The sequence below is a fragment of the Oncorhynchus mykiss genome, chromosome 28 (genome assembly GCF_057628025.1).
Source record: "Oncorhynchus mykiss isolate SJ-2025 chromosome 28, ASM5762802v1, whole genome shotgun sequence".
NCBI lineage: Eukaryota > Metazoa > Chordata > Actinopteri > Salmoniformes > Salmonidae > Oncorhynchus > Oncorhynchus mykiss.
Window position 1 is genome coordinate 22,812,189 of NC_143049.1, and position 17,329 is coordinate 22,829,517.

General features: G+C 42.8%; 1 protein-coding gene across 1 annotated transcript; it reads right to left on the reverse strand.

The window, feature by feature from the left end:
• Positions 1-325: 325 nt before the first annotated feature.
• Positions 326-2,781, reverse strand: LOC110508740 (uncharacterized protein KIAA0040 homolog). The gene has a single exon (XM_090226106.1). It carries the CDS (start codon positions 2,644-2,646, stop codon positions 2,329-2,331), a length of 318 nt encoding a protein of 105 aa, XP_090082232.1. The 5' UTR covers positions 2,647-2,781; the 3' UTR covers positions 326-2,328.
• Positions 2,782-17,329: the final 14,548 nt, after the last annotated feature.

Consider the following 17,329-nt stretch of genomic DNA (forward strand, 5'->3'; position numbering starts at 1 on the left):
CCATAAACTACATTCGAGGTCAGAACATGAATAATAACAAAATGGAAATAGCTCTAAAGGCAAAGGCCTACAGTTTCCGTTATAAAATGTATCATATATTGTTAGTGCTCTATTCAATTCGTATCGCAGAAGTTCAGCGTTACAGCGTCATTGAAATTGAAATGCAATTTTCCCACGTTAGGTGAGATTGTGATACACAATCGGAAATTGCCTTCACATTTATATTGTGCAATCTGTACCGCTTCAGCGATACAGACTGAATAGAGCCCTAATCTAATCGCACATATTATGAGACTGAGCCAAACATTAGCCAATCAACAAAGAATTAACAAAGCATAAAAAATACTTTATTTTTTGTCCCCCTTTTCTCCATATAGCTGTTATGTAAAACCAAATGACAGGATAAATTATGCATGCGGTATCCACTGTGGCCTGAGCTCAGAACTTGAATGATTACCTCAGCTTTTTCTTGTGTAATAACAAAACAACCAGAATAGACAGTATGTTCTCATGCATAATTGGGACAGATCACAGCTTCAGTGATAGAATGTGAAACTATCGTCTATGGCAGATTTCCTGTTCAAACAAACGGCAAATCCCCCCCCCCCCCCCCCTTGCAAAGGAAAAGTATTTTTCCACCCTCAGACTTTTTACATATGAATAACTAACGCAGAAGTCTTTAATCTCAAAATAAGGATCATGAATAGATAACAAATAAAAATGATTTGTCACTGGATTTGTAAATTCAGAGATTCTTGAAAGACGGAACAATCTCTACATTTGTTTCAAAAATACAAATATAGAAAATGATTAATTTGAAAATCCCCAATAAAAACACAACAATTCTCAGATCTTACAGGACTCTGATGGACTTGACGTCAGACAAATTTAATTGCCCTTTTCTTGACAGTTTATGGTTGTGACCATTATGATTTCAATATTGTTTGTTTAAATCTATCAAAAGTAGAGAACTTTACAGACCATGAGTGGTCTTGCTACGCTACATGTAATGAGAGAATGAATAAGGGGTCCTTATGTTATAGCTGACCCTGCCCACTCCTGATTCATTTAGGATTTTAAACATCTGACAGAAGTTGACCAAATCTTCGGACACATTTTTTAGGAATCCCAGTTTTGAGATAGAATAACTATTATTTTAAGTCAGAGGGCTACATTGGCACTGAGGGATGAGGATATAAGAAGGATCCACTCAGCGCCCCATACATCTGAGAGCCTGGTGTCCATGCATAATGATATTATGAACCAATAGGGATAGTGCAAGACAGTAAACATGAATCTGTGTCATCAATCTGAGCATAAGGCAGAGTAAAACACGGAACTGTTAGATACATTTTTTTATCAACAATACTAGCTGCTGTATGTAGGATACTCTACGGGGAAAGAAACCTATACATTGAGCAATGCAATTGAAAGATCTGAGTGCTTCACTTGGTTCTATTAAATTCTGCGCTTGATAATTAACTCATAAATGGAATTAAGATCTCCATTCAGTGGGTATAGCAAGTACAGCAAAATATTTCAAAGTAGTTACACAAATTTCTGTTGTAAGTGCAATAACTGCAAGTGCTTTGAACTTAAAATGGTCTAACCTATTAAAAATAGTCTTCTAACTGAATCCCAATACTAGATTGCTGGCCTCCAGCATTGGAAATATAAATAGTCCCCAAATGTGAAGACAGTGAATTTCACACAGAAGTGCACACTAACACATACACCATGTGTCATCTATCACTCTTCCTTGCACATACACACATTTGCTCATGCACACGCACACACCCACGTATGCAAGCACACGCGCACACACGCACACACACACGTTTTGTTCTTCTATCCTTATGGGGACCTAAAATTTGATTTCCATTCAAAATCCTATTTTCCCTAACCTTAACCTGTATCCCTGACCCAAACCCTAAACCTTACTCCTAAACCTAAACCTAATCCCTTACCCTAACCCTAATTCTAACCCTAAACCAATAGTCTTTGTCCTAATGAGGACATGGGAATTTGACTTGTTTTACTATCGTTGTGGGGACTTTTGGGGATTTTAGGTCCCAACATGGATAGAAGAACACACACACACACACACACACACACACACACACACACACACACACACACACACACACACACACACACACACACACACACACACACACACACACACAATCACGTATCGTTGGCTCTTTTACTGTCTTTCAACCGTTTCTGTCGAGCATATTGAACACCAGTGCTCGGCATCATGTACCTGTACCTTGCAGTAAAAAAGAGCTTCACATGAATACAAAAGGATAAAACCTTATCTGAACCTTACACCATCGTCAGGGCAACCCTATCTGGTGTCATAGGTCCTGTTTTGACCGAGATCCACAAGTCCTCATCTTTCGGACTCTTCTTATTTTTGTCTGATTTTGCTAAGGCTGAGCTGGGGCTGACTGCACAGCAACCAGCGCAGTTGGCGTGGCGACAGCAGCAGCAGTGGCAGCACACCACCAGAGAAGTGAAGAGCACCACCATAGGCAGGGCTAGCAGCACCACCAGGCAGACTGTGTTATAGATCCCCTGGTCATGCTTAGTGGTGGCCACCTTCCACAAGTCACTGAAAAAATCCAAGATGTCTTCCTTCATTGTTCACTGACAGTGTCTTAACAATTCCTCTTGAGGGTAATCTTTGAAGAAGAAACCAATTACAATAGTGAACACGTTCTGATTGAAGTAGTCAGCAAGGGTGTTGCTGTTATCAGGGGATTGTTCTTGTGGTGATTTGACCCTGATCTAGTGCTGGTTTCAGTTTCCTGGTGAACTCATGACATTGAAGATTTCGCTGATATAGTAGGACATTCCAGTCACAATGAATATCTGATGAAGGAAAGGGAGGATGGGACAGACTAGAAAAATCCTTGATGCAGGGAGAATCTCTTTATCCTCCCCTCCTTCCTTAACCGCCTTATCTGGGGGTTTGAAGACAAACGCATTTTTTATGAAAGTTTGAAGTCCAAAGATCAATTGTTTATGAGAGAGGGGGGGTTTTCCTTTGTAATCCTTCAGTTGCTGTAATGATTCCGATCTCTCCTTGCCTTGATGGGAAAGTCTATGAAGTCTGCCTGTTTGTGTTGTTTGTTTGTTTCCTCTTTTGGGATTTGGGATCCCACCTCACGTCCTCTGGAGTCTCCTCTCTATTTTAATCCATTCTCCTCTGGGAGAAGTGATGGAATGAGGACATTTTCTGTGGAGAGAATTAGAGAGAAGAAGGTGAGCAGAGTGAACCCCAGTCCCACTGGTGCCTTTTCGCTCTCTTCCCTCCCCTGCTCAAGTTTCTTATTCTGCTTTACTCTCATTGAAGTTGGAGGAAAATGTCATGGCTCTGGCTGCCTGAATGCACCATGGAGGGAAATACATTTAAATGTGCCGGCTAATGGCGGCCTAGCTTTGATGGTTTTGACTTTAACATTGACTGAGTGTAGCACTCCACTGTAACTTGGATCAATGGTAACCGTTATGGGTATCCAGGAGGTCAAAGGGTAGTTTGTAGGTTTATGTCGACTAGGATTATGGCCCTGTGAGGGGAAAAAAAAGATATATTATATTTCCTGCTCCATTTTCTAAGCCAAATGTTTCTGACTGCAAGTGAACAGAAAAAAAGTTTGTGTTTGTCTCACAGCCCATGTGTGAAATTGGCTTACCCATAGTCAGCTTCACTTCCTTCCTAGCATAACAAAACAGGAAACTGTGCGCTGCTGCTACTTTGTTGCATTGAGTTAAGAAGGCTGCACCTACTTGCAGTTTGTCAACATTAAGGTCCCATTTCAGCTAAACACATTTTGTTCACCAAATCCATTAAATGTAAGCTTCTCCATTATTCATGTATGTAGGTCTATGCATTTGTTTTATGGTGATGCTGAGTCTAAAGTTGAGACATACAAGGTATGATGACTGGAAGGAATGAGTAACAATCCCGTTGGGCACGCACTGGCTGAATCAATGCCACGTCATTTCAATGGAATGCTGGTTCAACGTAAAATAGATGTGGAGTTTACATCTTATCCCAGTGGGATATCACTCATTAGCATTGTCCAGCAAGGTGCAAGAATAGTCTTCCTCGCCAGAGTAGAAAATGGTCAGAGGTCTGTTGCAGTGCACACCACATACATTTACAGATGCTGAGGTAGTTCTCAAGCCGAAATTGAGAACGAAGAGAATCAATGAAAGCTCAATGCATTGAAAAATATATCAAGATCTAATTCTCTATCACAACATCCCCACTCCATAGTGTGTCATGCCTTCAGACGGCCTTTGCACTCTGGTCAGGCCGTGGAATTAATGTAATATAACAACAACGTAACAAAATGACATAATATTGTCTTGGCCTATGATCAGCTGTGAACAGGAAGATACTTTCAGTGGCTCACAAAGCCAGGATGGGGGAAAAACTCTTATGACTGCATTAGTGAGCTACAGCTATTTATGGAACTTGGAACTCTGTTCTGCCCAACCTAAAAGCCTGAATGACAGCAGGCAACACAAGGCAAAACAGGAATATTTCATGAATGGCCCACGGTAATCATTTGTTGAAAAACCCTTATGAAGAAGAACTGGCGAATGTTCAATTCTAATTATCTTAATAATAAGAGTCAGTCAACAGTCTTTTGCAGGGATAGTCAAAAGTTTAGAGACAGCAAAAGTCATGTGTTAGTGTACCAAATTCATATCTTTACTCTAAATCAGTGTTGTGGTAAGAAACACAAGATGGCATATTTTTGATGGGAACAGTTGGGAACATGCCCATATCTCCACACAGTATAAGAGAGGACATTCTCTCAATGCATTACAGTTCAAGCTGAAAGGTAACCTTTGAGTCAGGGAGAGTGAAATAGTATAAGTAGAGGAGAGAGCATAACGAGGAAAAGTTTCAAATCAAATGATAGAAATCTCAGACATTTAAGATCTTAGGTGAACCTTAGGTTTCAACCATCAAAACCATAATGTCACTAGTCATAGACAATGTGCAAAGCATTGTGCAAAGGCCCAATGCTATATTTAAGATTTACATTTCCTGAGAGAGATATGCTATAGAATGGCACTGAGTAGTGACTGAACAGCAACATATCACCTGGTACATCACAATACCTGTTTAACCGACGGAGGGGACTTTCCAAAACAACAGACTTCCAGTTCACGCATAGTATTATAAGTATATACATTGACTCCTTAGCCACAGATACTCAACCAAATAAGATCAACAGCATTCAAGATCAACAGCTTCCCATTCATAATTTCTCAACAGTCTTTTGAAATGTACACCTTACCGGCAAAAGGTTTTAGAAGTCCGGGCCAGTAAAGCTGTTTTTTCCCTCTCCTCTTCCTTGTAAATCCTGCTTTTTGTTGATAATCTCTAAGCTCTCAATGTTGCCCCATACTTGGTATGTATTGAACTGTGCTCTTTGTGCCTGTATCTCTTTACCTCTCTCTGCCCGTGTGTGTCACTCTCTCAGTGCAGCGTCCCTTCTCCCTGCCCTGCATACCCTGTGAAAGAAAGGGCCCTCTGTCTGTACTCGCGTTCCCTTGCCTGACACGCTGCATTCTTGTGGTTACTTTATACACACAAGTTCCCAGTGATGTCAGAGAGAGAGCGAGAGAGAAAAAAAGAGAGAGGACAGAGAGCTCCCCTGAGAATCCCACTGCTCATAATTAATTGGATTTGTCTGCAGTTTGTAACTTGATGTTTTCAGATTCGTATTCTAAAGAGCTGCTGACTTTAGTGTTTGAACGCTTTACCACAACATTAATGCGCATAATTATAAGTGTTATAAACCTAAAATGAACCAAAACACCTCACCCATTTCAGCGCTACCTCACTAACTCTAATTGGAAAGAGGAAATTAAAGTGTGTGTGCATGCGTGGGTGTGTGTGGGCGTGTGTGTGTCCTGTATGCTCAGGGTGTGGACAGAGCAGGGAAACAGGTGAAGCAGAGAGAGATGCATTGATGTGTGACTGCTCTGTAGAAATCTGTGAGAGATCATGTGACCCTGTTCGTGAGGAGAATGGACCTCATCCATGCCTGTGGCAAACAGCATGCACTCACTGGTAAGAGACTGTCACATCCCACAACATACACACTTTGACCCTTGTACTGTAATTCACAGAGAGAGATGAGGACAGAGAGAGGGAAAATACCCACTGAAATATGTTTTTTTAAACCAAATAGGTGCTCTGACTGTCTGACTGACTGTATTATTTTGTTAACCTCCTACTGAACCATGAATATGCTGGCTGTGGCCATGTGAGTATATGTGTTTCATGATCACAGTAATCCTCATTTTGCAATAAGAATGTGAGATTTATTCTGTTTGCTCCAGGCTTTGTTATAACGTGGAGTTTATTGGGATAAGCTACACCCAGTTACCTGTCTGTAGGCTATATACTGTCGTACTTCACATTGAGGGGTGAGGACTGAATAGTATACTCTTAGAAAAAAGGTGCTAGCTAGAACCTAAAAGGGTTCTTTGTCTGTCCCCATAGGTTAAACCTTTGAAGAACCTTTTTTGGTTCCATGTAGAACACTTTCCACAGAGGATTCATTCTACCTTGATGCAAAAAGGGTGCTACTATGGGGACAGCCAAAGAACCCTTTCGGAACCCTTTTTTCAAAGAGTGTAAAGAGGTAAAGGAACTGTAATCAGGATGTAAAGACTAGCACTACCACAGTCATTGCTCAGAGCTAGGATTCCCCTATTTGTGCTGCTAAATCAACCCATTATCTCTCCTAATTTTCTGTTTGGAAACTCTATTCTCAATTTTGTGGCCGAAACCAAGAACACTGCTCAGCAGAAAACATTCTCATAAAGAAGTGGCTCTTCTTGCAGATCTTTGGGGGTAGGCCCTGCATTGCCCTGCACAGCAGCATTAGGGTGCCTTTGAAACGTTACTCTGCACATTTTATGAGCTCGTGTGCTAATGAAAAGTAAATCAGAAGGATGCGGAGGCCAAAAATAGGCTCGGCCGTTCCGTTGCTAACAGGTCCCAAAAGCAAAGCAGGCCATGAGTCACTCATGTAAAATGTTTTGGCCCAGTGCAATGAAAAATAGGAGGAGGGATCTGAAGAACACACAAAGTTGATTTGATGGAGATTACTCTATATATGGAAGTAGCTCTCCTGTATTTTCAGTGATGGCATTGTAAAGAAAAAGTAGTTATTAGCTCTGATGTAAACAAAGGCCTGTTTAGGAACTTTCCAATCCACTTTCTGACTGACTGGTCCAGCATACAGCTTGTGTAAATGTGACTGGATGAAAGTAATTTGACTGTGTCTATGATATCAGATTCATGTTAAAGAGACTATTGATTTTGAAAGCACATCAGTAAGTAGCCAATCAATTCCAGGCTAAAGGTCGAGAACTTGAGGCAGGGGCGTCAATTGGCTATGGCAGAGTATGGCAGACACCATACCCTAGCTCAACACCAACAATTTAAAATAGGCTACAAAAATCATTCCAATCCCGATTAAAAGGAAATTAGGTTTGCAAGAAAGGCATTTCACTGTACTTTTGCATGCAATATTAAAACTTAGAATTTAGCGGGCTGGTTTTAAGACCATGCGGACAGCTCAGAGTGGACGGAGATGCTGTTTGCCTCGCTGCAGTGAACAGCTCTAAAGAATGCAGAGGTGGAAGATGGCTGTAGATGACTATGTAAATCCTGTTTGACTTGATATGAAACGAAACAACACTTTTTTAATCCCAGTGCATAGAAACTAATCGCGGTATGACGTGCTGTATGACGTGCTGTATGACGTGCTGTATGACGTGCTGTATGACGTGCTGTATGAATTGTTGTCGTCAAAATGTATGTCCCTTGTCAGCTGAGGTGAATGAAGCTACAGCAGCCAAGGTGTTCTCTGAATGGTTTTAAATTGTGTAGAAATGCAGTAAATAAGATTCAACTTTATAAGAATGACGCGGATTAGCTGAAATTACACCACTGACTCAAGATACATTTGACCACATGATATACTGGACACACTGTTTAAACCGGTTGGTTATTCCCAAGTGACTCATCTCTTCCTTCCCGTTATTCAAGTATTTTAAAAGGCAGAATGAAGTAGGCACCTTGTCAACCTGTCTGAACATGGATTAAGAGACCCTACCAATGCTTGGATTTGTTATTCTCAGTAGTTGACTACTAGGGTATACTGTCTGGTACATACAGTCCAGTAAATCAGACAACATCTATAGTATAAACAGAAGTATCTGATTTTCAGGAGGAAATCAGCAAGATGGAGACATGAACTTGTGTGGTCTGGCAACTTACTTTCTGTTTCTCTGTCTGCATTGTTCTGTTGCATTTCTCAGTAAATTACCCAGTATCACCATCAAATCAAATCATCAAATCAAATTTTATTTGTCACATACACATGGTTAGCAGATGTTAATGCGAGTGTAGCGAAATGCTTGTGCTTCTAGTTCCGACAATGCAGTAATAACAAGTAATCTAACTAACAATTCCAAAACTACTGTCTTGTACACAGTGTAAGGGGATAAAGAATATGTACATAAGGATATATGAATGAGTGATGGTACAGAGCAGCATAGGCAAGATACAGTAGATGGTATCGGGTACAGTATGTACAAATGAGATGAGTATGTAAACAAAGTGGCATAGTATAGTATAAAGTGGCTAGTGATACATGTATTACATAAGGATACCGTCGATGCTATAGAGTACAGTATATCCGTATGCGTATGAGATGAATAATGTAGGGTAAGTAACATTTATATAAGGTAGCATTGTTTAAAGTGGCTAGTGATATATTTACATCATTTCCCATCAATTCCCATTATTAAAGTGGCTGGAGTTGAGTCAGTGTCAGTGTGTTGGCAGCAGCCACTCAGTGTTAGTGGTGGCTGTTTAACAGTCTGATGGCCTTGAGATAGAAGCTGTTTTTCAGTCTCTCGGTCCCAGCTTTGATGCACCTGTACTGACCTCGCCTTCTGGATGATAGCGGGGTGAACAGGCAGTGGCTCGGGTGGTTGATGTCCTTGATGATCTTTATGGCCTTCCTGTGACATCGGGTGGTGTAGGTGTCCTGGAGGGCAGGTAGTTTGCCCCCGGTGATGCGTTGTGCAGACCTCACTACCCTCTGGAGAGCCTTACGGTTGAGGGCGGTGCAGTTGCCATACCAGGCGGTGATACAGCCCGCCAGGATGCTCTCGATTGTGCATCTGTAGAAGTTTGTGAGTGCTTTTGGTGACAAGCCGAATTTCTTCAGCCTCCTGAGGTTGAAGAGGCGCTGCTGCGCCTTCTTCACGATGCTGTCTGTGTGAGTGGACCAATTCAGTTTGTCTGTGATGTGTATGCCGAGGAACTTAAAACTTGCTACCCTCTCCACTACTGTTCCATCGATGTGGATAGGGGGGTGTTCCCTCTGCTGTTTCCTGAAGTCCACAATCATCTCCTTAGTTTTGTTGACGTTGAGTGTGAGGTTGTTTTCCTGACACCACACTCCGAGGGCCCTCACCTCCTCCCTGTAGGCCGTCTCATCGTTGTTGGTAATCAAGCCTACCACTGTTGTGTCGTCCGCAAACTTGATGATTGAGTTGGAGGCGTGCGTGGCCACGCAGTCGTGGGTGAACAGGGAGTACAGGAGAGGGCTCAGAACGCAACCTTGTGGGGCCCCAGTGTTGAGGATCAGCGGGGAGGAGATGTTGTTGCCTACCCTCACCACCATGTGGTATGTACACAGAAAGGAATAAATTCCACAGAAACTCCTAAAGAAGTGTATATTTTGGGGGAGGGAGTAACTTTCCCCACCTGGCACAGACATCATTTCAATGTCTAGTTTTGAATGACATTTGTTTGAGTTTTAAAAAAGTATATACTTTTTTTGTTGTTGTTTTATTTAACTAGGCAAGTCAGTTTAGAACAAATTTGTATTTACAATGACGGCCTAGGAACAGTGGGTTGACAGATTTTTACCTTGTCAGCTCTGGGATTCGATCTAGCAACCTTTCGGTTACTGGCCCAACACTGTCAAGTAATGTGAATTCAACGTGAAATCAACCAAAAAATTCACTATGTTATTGGTTTTAGGATAAAAGTTGGATGAAAAATAGACTAAAATACCTTCTGTTGATTACTTTTTGCAAATTCAATCCATTTTCCATGTTGATTCAACGTCATCACATTTATTTATTTTTGTTGAAACTTTGTGGAAACAACAACATAACAGCCTAGTGGGTTGTTATGTGATTGTATTTGCAATAACATAAATATTTTCCTGAATTACAGTTCATATAAGGAAATCAGCTAATTTAAATACATTTATTAGGCCCTAATCTATGGATTTCACATGACTGGGAATACAGATATGCATCTAGTCACAGATAGTCACAGATACCTTAAAAAAAAATGGAGGCGTGGATCAGAAAACCAGTCAGTATTAAGTGTGACCACCATTTGCATGCTCAATGGGTGACATGTCTGGTGAGTATGCAGGCCATGGAACAACTGTAACATTTTCAGCTTCCAGGAATTGTGTACAGAGCCTTGTGATATGGGGTTGTGTATTATTATACTGAAACATGTAATAGTGTAAATAGTCCGGGAGGCCATTTGATTATATGTTCAGCAGTCTTATGGCTTAGGGGTAGAAGCTGTTGAGGAGCCTTTTGGTCCTAGACTTGGCGCTCCGGTACCGCTTCCCGTGCGGTAGCAGAGAGAACAGTCTATGACTTGGGTGACTGGAGACTTTGACAATTTTTTGGGCCTTCCTCTGACACAGGTGGCAGGAAGCTTGGCCCCAGTGATGTACTGGGCCGTACGCACTACTCTCTGTAGCGTCTTACGGACAGATGCTGAGCAGTTGCCATACCAGAAAGTGATGCAACCAGTAAGGATGCTCTCGATGGTGCTGCTATAGAACTTTATGAGGATCTGGGGACCCATGACAAATCATTTTCAGTCTCCTGAGGGGGAAAATATTTTGTCGTGCCCTCTTCACGACTCTCTTTGTGTGTTTGGACCATGATAGTTTGTTGGTGATGTGGACACCAAGGAACTTGAAACTCTCGACCCGCTCCACTGCAGCCCCGTTGATGTTAATGGTGGCCTGTCAGCCTGCCTTTTCCTGTAGTCCACGATCAGCTCCTTTGTCTTGCTCACATTGAGGGAGAGGTTTTTGTCCTGGCACCACATTGCCAGGTCTCTGACCTCCTCCTTATAGGCTGTCACATCGTTGTAGGTGATCAGTCCTACCACTGTTGTGTCGTCAGCTAACTCAATGATGGTGTTAGAGTCATGTTTGGCCACGCAGTCATGGGTGAAAAGGGAGTACAGGGGGGGGGGGGGGGGGGGACAAAGCACACATCCCTGAGGGGCCCCAGTGTTGAGGATCAGAGTGGCAGATGTGTTGTTGCCTACCCTTACCACCTGGGTGCGGCCCGTTAGGAAGTCCAGGATCCAGTTGCAGAGGAAGGTGTTTAGTCCCAGGGTCCATAGCTTAGTGATGAGCTTTGTGAAGACTATGGTGTTGAACACTGAGCTTACGTCAATGAACAGCATTCTCATAAAGGTGTTCCTTTTGTCCTGGTGGGAAAGGGCAGTTTGGAGTGTGATTGAGATTGCGTCATCTGTGGATCTTTTGGGGTGGTATGCGAGTGGGTCTAGGGTTTCTGGGATGATTGTGTTAATGTGAGCCATGACCAGGCTTTCAAATCACTTCATGGCTATAGATGTGAGTGCTACAGGTCAGTAGTCATTTCATTTAAGCAGGTTACCTTGGTGTTCTTGGGCACAGGGACTATGGTGGTCTGCTTGAAACATGTTGGTATTACAGACTCGGTCAGGCACAGGTTAAAAATGTCAGGGAAGACACTTGCCAGTTGGTCAGCGCATGTTCGGAGTACACGTCCTGGTAATCCATCTGGCCCTGCAGCCTTGTGAATGTTGACCTGTTTAAAGGTCTTACTCATATCGACTACGGAGAGCGTGATCACAAGTTCGTCTGGAACAGCTTATGCTCTCATGCATGCTTCGATGTTGCTTGCTTCTTTGTAGTCCGTAATAGTTGGCAAGACCTGCCATATCCGATGAGTGTCGGAGCCGGTGTTGTACGATTGATGGTTCGTCAGAGGGCATAGTGGGATTTAGTGTTCGGGTTAGAGTCCCGCTCCTTGAAAGCGTCAGCTCTATTCAGACCCTTTATTCAGTACTTTGTTGAAGCACCTTTGGCAGTGATTACAGCCTCGATTATTCTTGAGTGTGACGCTACAAGCTTGGCACACCTTTATTTGGGGAGTTTCTCCCATTGTTCTCTTCAGATCCTCTCAAGCTCTGTCAGGTTGCATGGGGAGCTATTTTCAGGTCTCTCCAGAGATGTTTGATCGGGTTCAAGTCCGGTCTCTGGCTGGGCCACTCAAGGACATTCAGAGACTTGCCCCGAAGCCACTCCTGCATTGCCTTGGCTGTGTGCTTAGGGTCATTGTCCTGTTGACTAGGTGGGACGCTAGCGTCTCACATGGCTCTAAGAGGTTTTAAAGAACAAATTCTTATTTATAATGCCAGTTTACCCTGGCCAAACCCAGGCCAATTGTATACCGCCCTATGGGACTCCCAATCATGGCCAGATGTGATTGAGCCTGGATTTGAACCAGAGACTATAATGATGCCTCTTGCACGGAGATGCAGTGCCTTTGACCACTGCGCCACTCGGGAGACCTGGGATGGTTCCAGCTTTCCTCCAGATGTGATGCTTGGCATTCAGGCCAACAAGTTCAACCTTGGTTTCATCAGACCAGAAAATCTGTTTTTCATGGTCTGAGAGTCTTTAGGTGCCTTTTGGCAAACTCCAAGAGGGCTGTCATGTGCCTTTTACCGAGGAGTGGCTTCCGTCTGGCCACTGTACCATAAAGGCCTGATTGGTGGAGTGCTACAGAGATGGTTGTCCTTCTGGAAGGTTCTCCCATCTCCACACAGAAACTCTAGAGCTCTGTTAGAGTGACAATCTGGTTCTTGGTCACCTCCCTGACGAAGGACCTTCTCCCCTGATTGCTCAGTTTGGCCGGGTGACCAGCTCTAGGAAGAGTCTTGGTGGTTCCAAACTTCTTCCAATTAAGAATGATGGAGGCCACTGTGTTCTTGGGGACCTTCAATGCTGCAGACATTTTTTTGTACCCTTCTCCAGATCTCTGCCTCGACACAATCCTGTCTCTGATCTCTACGGACAATTCCTTCAACTTCATGGCTTGATTTTTGCTCAGACATGCACTGTCGACTGTGGGACCTAATATAGACAGGTGTGTGCCTTTCCAAATCATGTTCAATCAATTGAATTTACCACAGGTGGACTCTAATCAAGAAACATCTCAAGGATGATTAATGGATACAGGAGGCACCTCAGCTAAATTTCGAGTTTCATATCAAAGGGTCTGAATATTTATGTAAATAAGGTATTTCTGTTTCATTTCTATTTAAATAAATTAGCAAACATTTCTAAAAACCTGTTTTTGCTTTGCCATTATGGGGCATTGTGTGTAGATTGCTGAGGATTTAAAAAACATGTAATCCATTTTAGAATAACGCTGTAACGTAATAAAATGTGGAAAAAGTCAAGGGGTCTGAATACTTTCCGAATGCACTGTACATATTTTATAGTCTTTTTTTATTATCTTCATCAATTGTGCCAATAATTCTGGAGATACTTTTTCATTTGAAAAGCTTGGTTAATCTCGCAATTGTTTTTTAAATTATGAATGCCAGTGACATCTATTTCTCAGGTAACTGTCATTAATCAATATATTAAAGTAGGTACCTTACCTTCGTTATATTAGCAACTCAAATAATCAATAACTGAATTGCTGGTAATGATCTATGCAGTTCCCATAAGGATACCTGCCACAACATATGTAACTGGATGTTTCCTAACTTTATATTTCAGGCAGTTGTGGAATCTTATAATTATAGGGCTCCCGAGTGGCACAGCGGTTTAAGCCACTGCATCTTAGTGCAAAAGGCATCACTACAGTCTCTGTTTTGAATCCAGGCTGTATCATATCCAGTCGTGATTGGGAGTCTCATAGGGCCAGCGTTGTCTGGGTTTGGCCGTGGTAGGCCGTCATTGTAAATAAGAATTTGTTCTTAACTGACTTGCCTGGTTAAATAAATAGGCATATTTTACCCCTCCTCTAAAAGAACAGACACATTGTAGAGAGTTTCCCACCAGGCAGTGGATTGACCTCATGTTCATTCCTGGCCTAAAATTCTTCAAGAGCAATGAGCTCACTCAAAATAATACAAACATAATAATAGCTCTAGCTCCAAGCTAGAGTCTAGAAGAAGCACATGCTATACAGCATGACTTAGATTATGATTCAATCATCAATGTAAAATGACATTAAAGAAACAGTAACATTGTGCGTTCCATCGTACAACATGACATTATCTAACTGTATGGTTTAACACAAAAAACAGAACTAGAGAGGTGTCAAAATGAAATGCTGCTGTGTCTTGAATGTTTTCACTTGCATGTCCTGAGATTTCAATTCTATTACTTCTAGGCTGCTTCCCAAATGGAACCATATTCCCTTTATAGTGCACTACTTATAGTGCTTTGGGGAATAGGGTGCTATTTGGGGCGCATTTCTATAATTTTTCACCCTGAACGGCCTGTAACAGCTCTGAGCTGGACAGATATAGAACAGAGCCCGGAGCCCTGAGCCAGAACGATAAAGTGGGCCTGAGACTTCACATTCACATGGACCAGGAAGTGCTTACTTGGACTACATCCAGAGGGGCAGGAATAAGGTCTCCAGGACAAAACATTACTTATTTTGGAGACGAAGAAGCAAAGCATTAACAATGCTCGCCCAGTCCACAGCCTTAAGAGGCACTTTTGTGATTGTCTATGCTGTGGCATATTAATAAATGGGACAAAAGAGAGTGGTTTGAATAGACCCATGGATGGAAGGAGGAGGGGATTTGTACAGAGGTGATGCCTTTGAGCATCAATTCCAACAAAAGATTGCACATTGTAGAGTAATTCTATACCTTTTGGCCATGTTGACTTATACACAGATGATCTCTTTCCTGTATTATCTCAGCATGTGATAGGAGTCAACTCTGACCAGAATATTTACACTCCAGAAATGATGCTTTGTAAGCATGTCGCCACATGCAAGTATTGCATAGTCTTCATTTGTCATAGTCCTCGTCATGGACTGTTTAACAATACATGAAGACTGATATCTTATGATTCCTTAATTATAACATACAAGCCCATTTCAATAACTGCACAATGCTGACAGTTTGCCTTTATAATCATGGCTATTCACTATTGATGAGTTATCAATGATTTGCTGGTAAAGCACAATTCTCGTAACCTTGGCAAAACTCTATGTGATCAGTTCAGATAATGACATTGTCACCTTGCACACAAACGTACACAACACTAGATCACTGACTAAATCACGCCCTACAAGAAGAGAAAAAGCAAGAGAGAGAGAGCACAACATGTAGACAAAAACTCATACCTCTTATTTTCCTGCCTCCAATGGAGTTGTCACTAGTCTTCTTCATGGCCTGGAAACATTCATGTTGCGTAGCCCCACTGGCTTACTAAATGTTAGCTATGTCAGAAGTATCAATGCTGCCCATCAATCCGTTCCCGGTCCCTCAATTCTCAATTTAGCCAACGCGTTTACGGCACTATTACACAGTCCAATGAAGAGCAGCACTTGTCATACCCAATTTGCTTCCAGGGCTCAGTGAGTTGTGAAACCAACGCAAGCCGCCCAACCAGGCTGAGGTTTGGGACTTTACAGTGTCGCCTTTCATCACATTCCTCCCAGTGATCTGTGAAATGACTAGTGTGTTGGAAGAGGGGCAGAGGGACCTCAGGACTCATTAATGGTTGTCATCCTTATACAGTATGTGTGAGACAATTGTGCAGTTAAGCAGGAGTACACACACGTTATTACGAGCACAGTGAAGAATACCAAGAGTCCTATTCTGGTGTTAAGCTCAAGCTGGCTACAGACACCAAACATCAGGTGTTGAAATTTATCCTATGTTACTGTTTGTTACAGGTTCATTATTGTTTTACCACAGTATATTGCAATACCTCGTGACAACCTGGAGTCAGTGACATGTTTTTTCAATTAAGGCAGAAAGAATTATGTTTTTCAAAAGCAGCGCTGTCCATGTTGTATTTGGATAAGGACAGAGTATAGACAGCCATGACTTGGTCCTAATCTTTGGTCTTTCCCGCAGTATGCTGTTCTGTTTTTAACATAACTACTTCCGGCAGTAATTGTGTTGTTCATTATTTAGTGCTTCATTTCTGCTCGCTAGACATTTTTATTTAATTAATGACTAATTAAGACATTCCATTATTGTCATGCCAACTCCCGCTCTTCCTCCCCCTGGCACTCAAGGGTGCCAGGATCCCCAGCATTATGCGGTCAAGCCACCATCAGTACTCACACCTGCCATTCCCCTGTCACGCGCATCAGCAATCATTGAACTCACGTGAACTCAATTACTTGTGTCATTACCTTCCCTATATCTGTCTGTTCCCAAGCTCTGTTCCCTGCTTTGGGATTAATTGTCTCATGTCTGTGTTACCCGTGTTCTGACGCTGTTCCTGTCTTGTTTCCTTGTCTGTTCCCGAATAAATGTCTGACTCCCCGTACCTGCTTCCCCTGTCTGACATTGGCCCTTACAGAATCCCGAAGCCATCACACGAAGCATTGGAGAGTACTGGTGTTCCGGTTGGTGGTGACGTCGGTCCTGGGTCGCGGCCGATGGAACTGGGGGTGCCTAGCCAGCTCGTCGGGCTTCCATGCCCTAGCTGGCTCGAGAGGTTTCCTTGCCCCGGGTTTGGCTCGGAGGGCGCCCATCCCAAGTCGGGCCTCAGCCGGATCGTCAGGTCTTGTTCGCCCAGCTGGCTCGTTAGACTGTTCCGTCTCTGACGGATCATCGGTCTTCCATGCGCAGCGGGATCGCCAGGCGTTCATGCCTCAGCCTTGATGTCAGGCTCCTATGCCTCAGCCGGCTGGAAAGGAAACTATTACGAAAACTATTATGGACTACAAAGGGAAATCCAGACGTGAGCTGCCAGTGACGCGAACAAACCAGATGAGCTAAATGCTTTTTATGCTCGCTTCGAGGCAAGCAACACTGAAGCATGCCTGAGAGCACCAGCTGTTCTGGATGACTGTGTGATAATGCTCTCAGTAGTCTTCACTGACATTTTCTACCTCTCCCTGACTGAGTCTGTAATACCAACATGTTTCAAGCAGACCACCATAGTCCCTATGC

Coding starts and splice junctions, on each gene's coding strand:
- LOC110508740 (XM_090226106.1), bottom strand. CDS start 2,646: ATGAAGGAAGACATCTTGGATTTTTTCAGTGACTTGTGGAAGGTGGCC.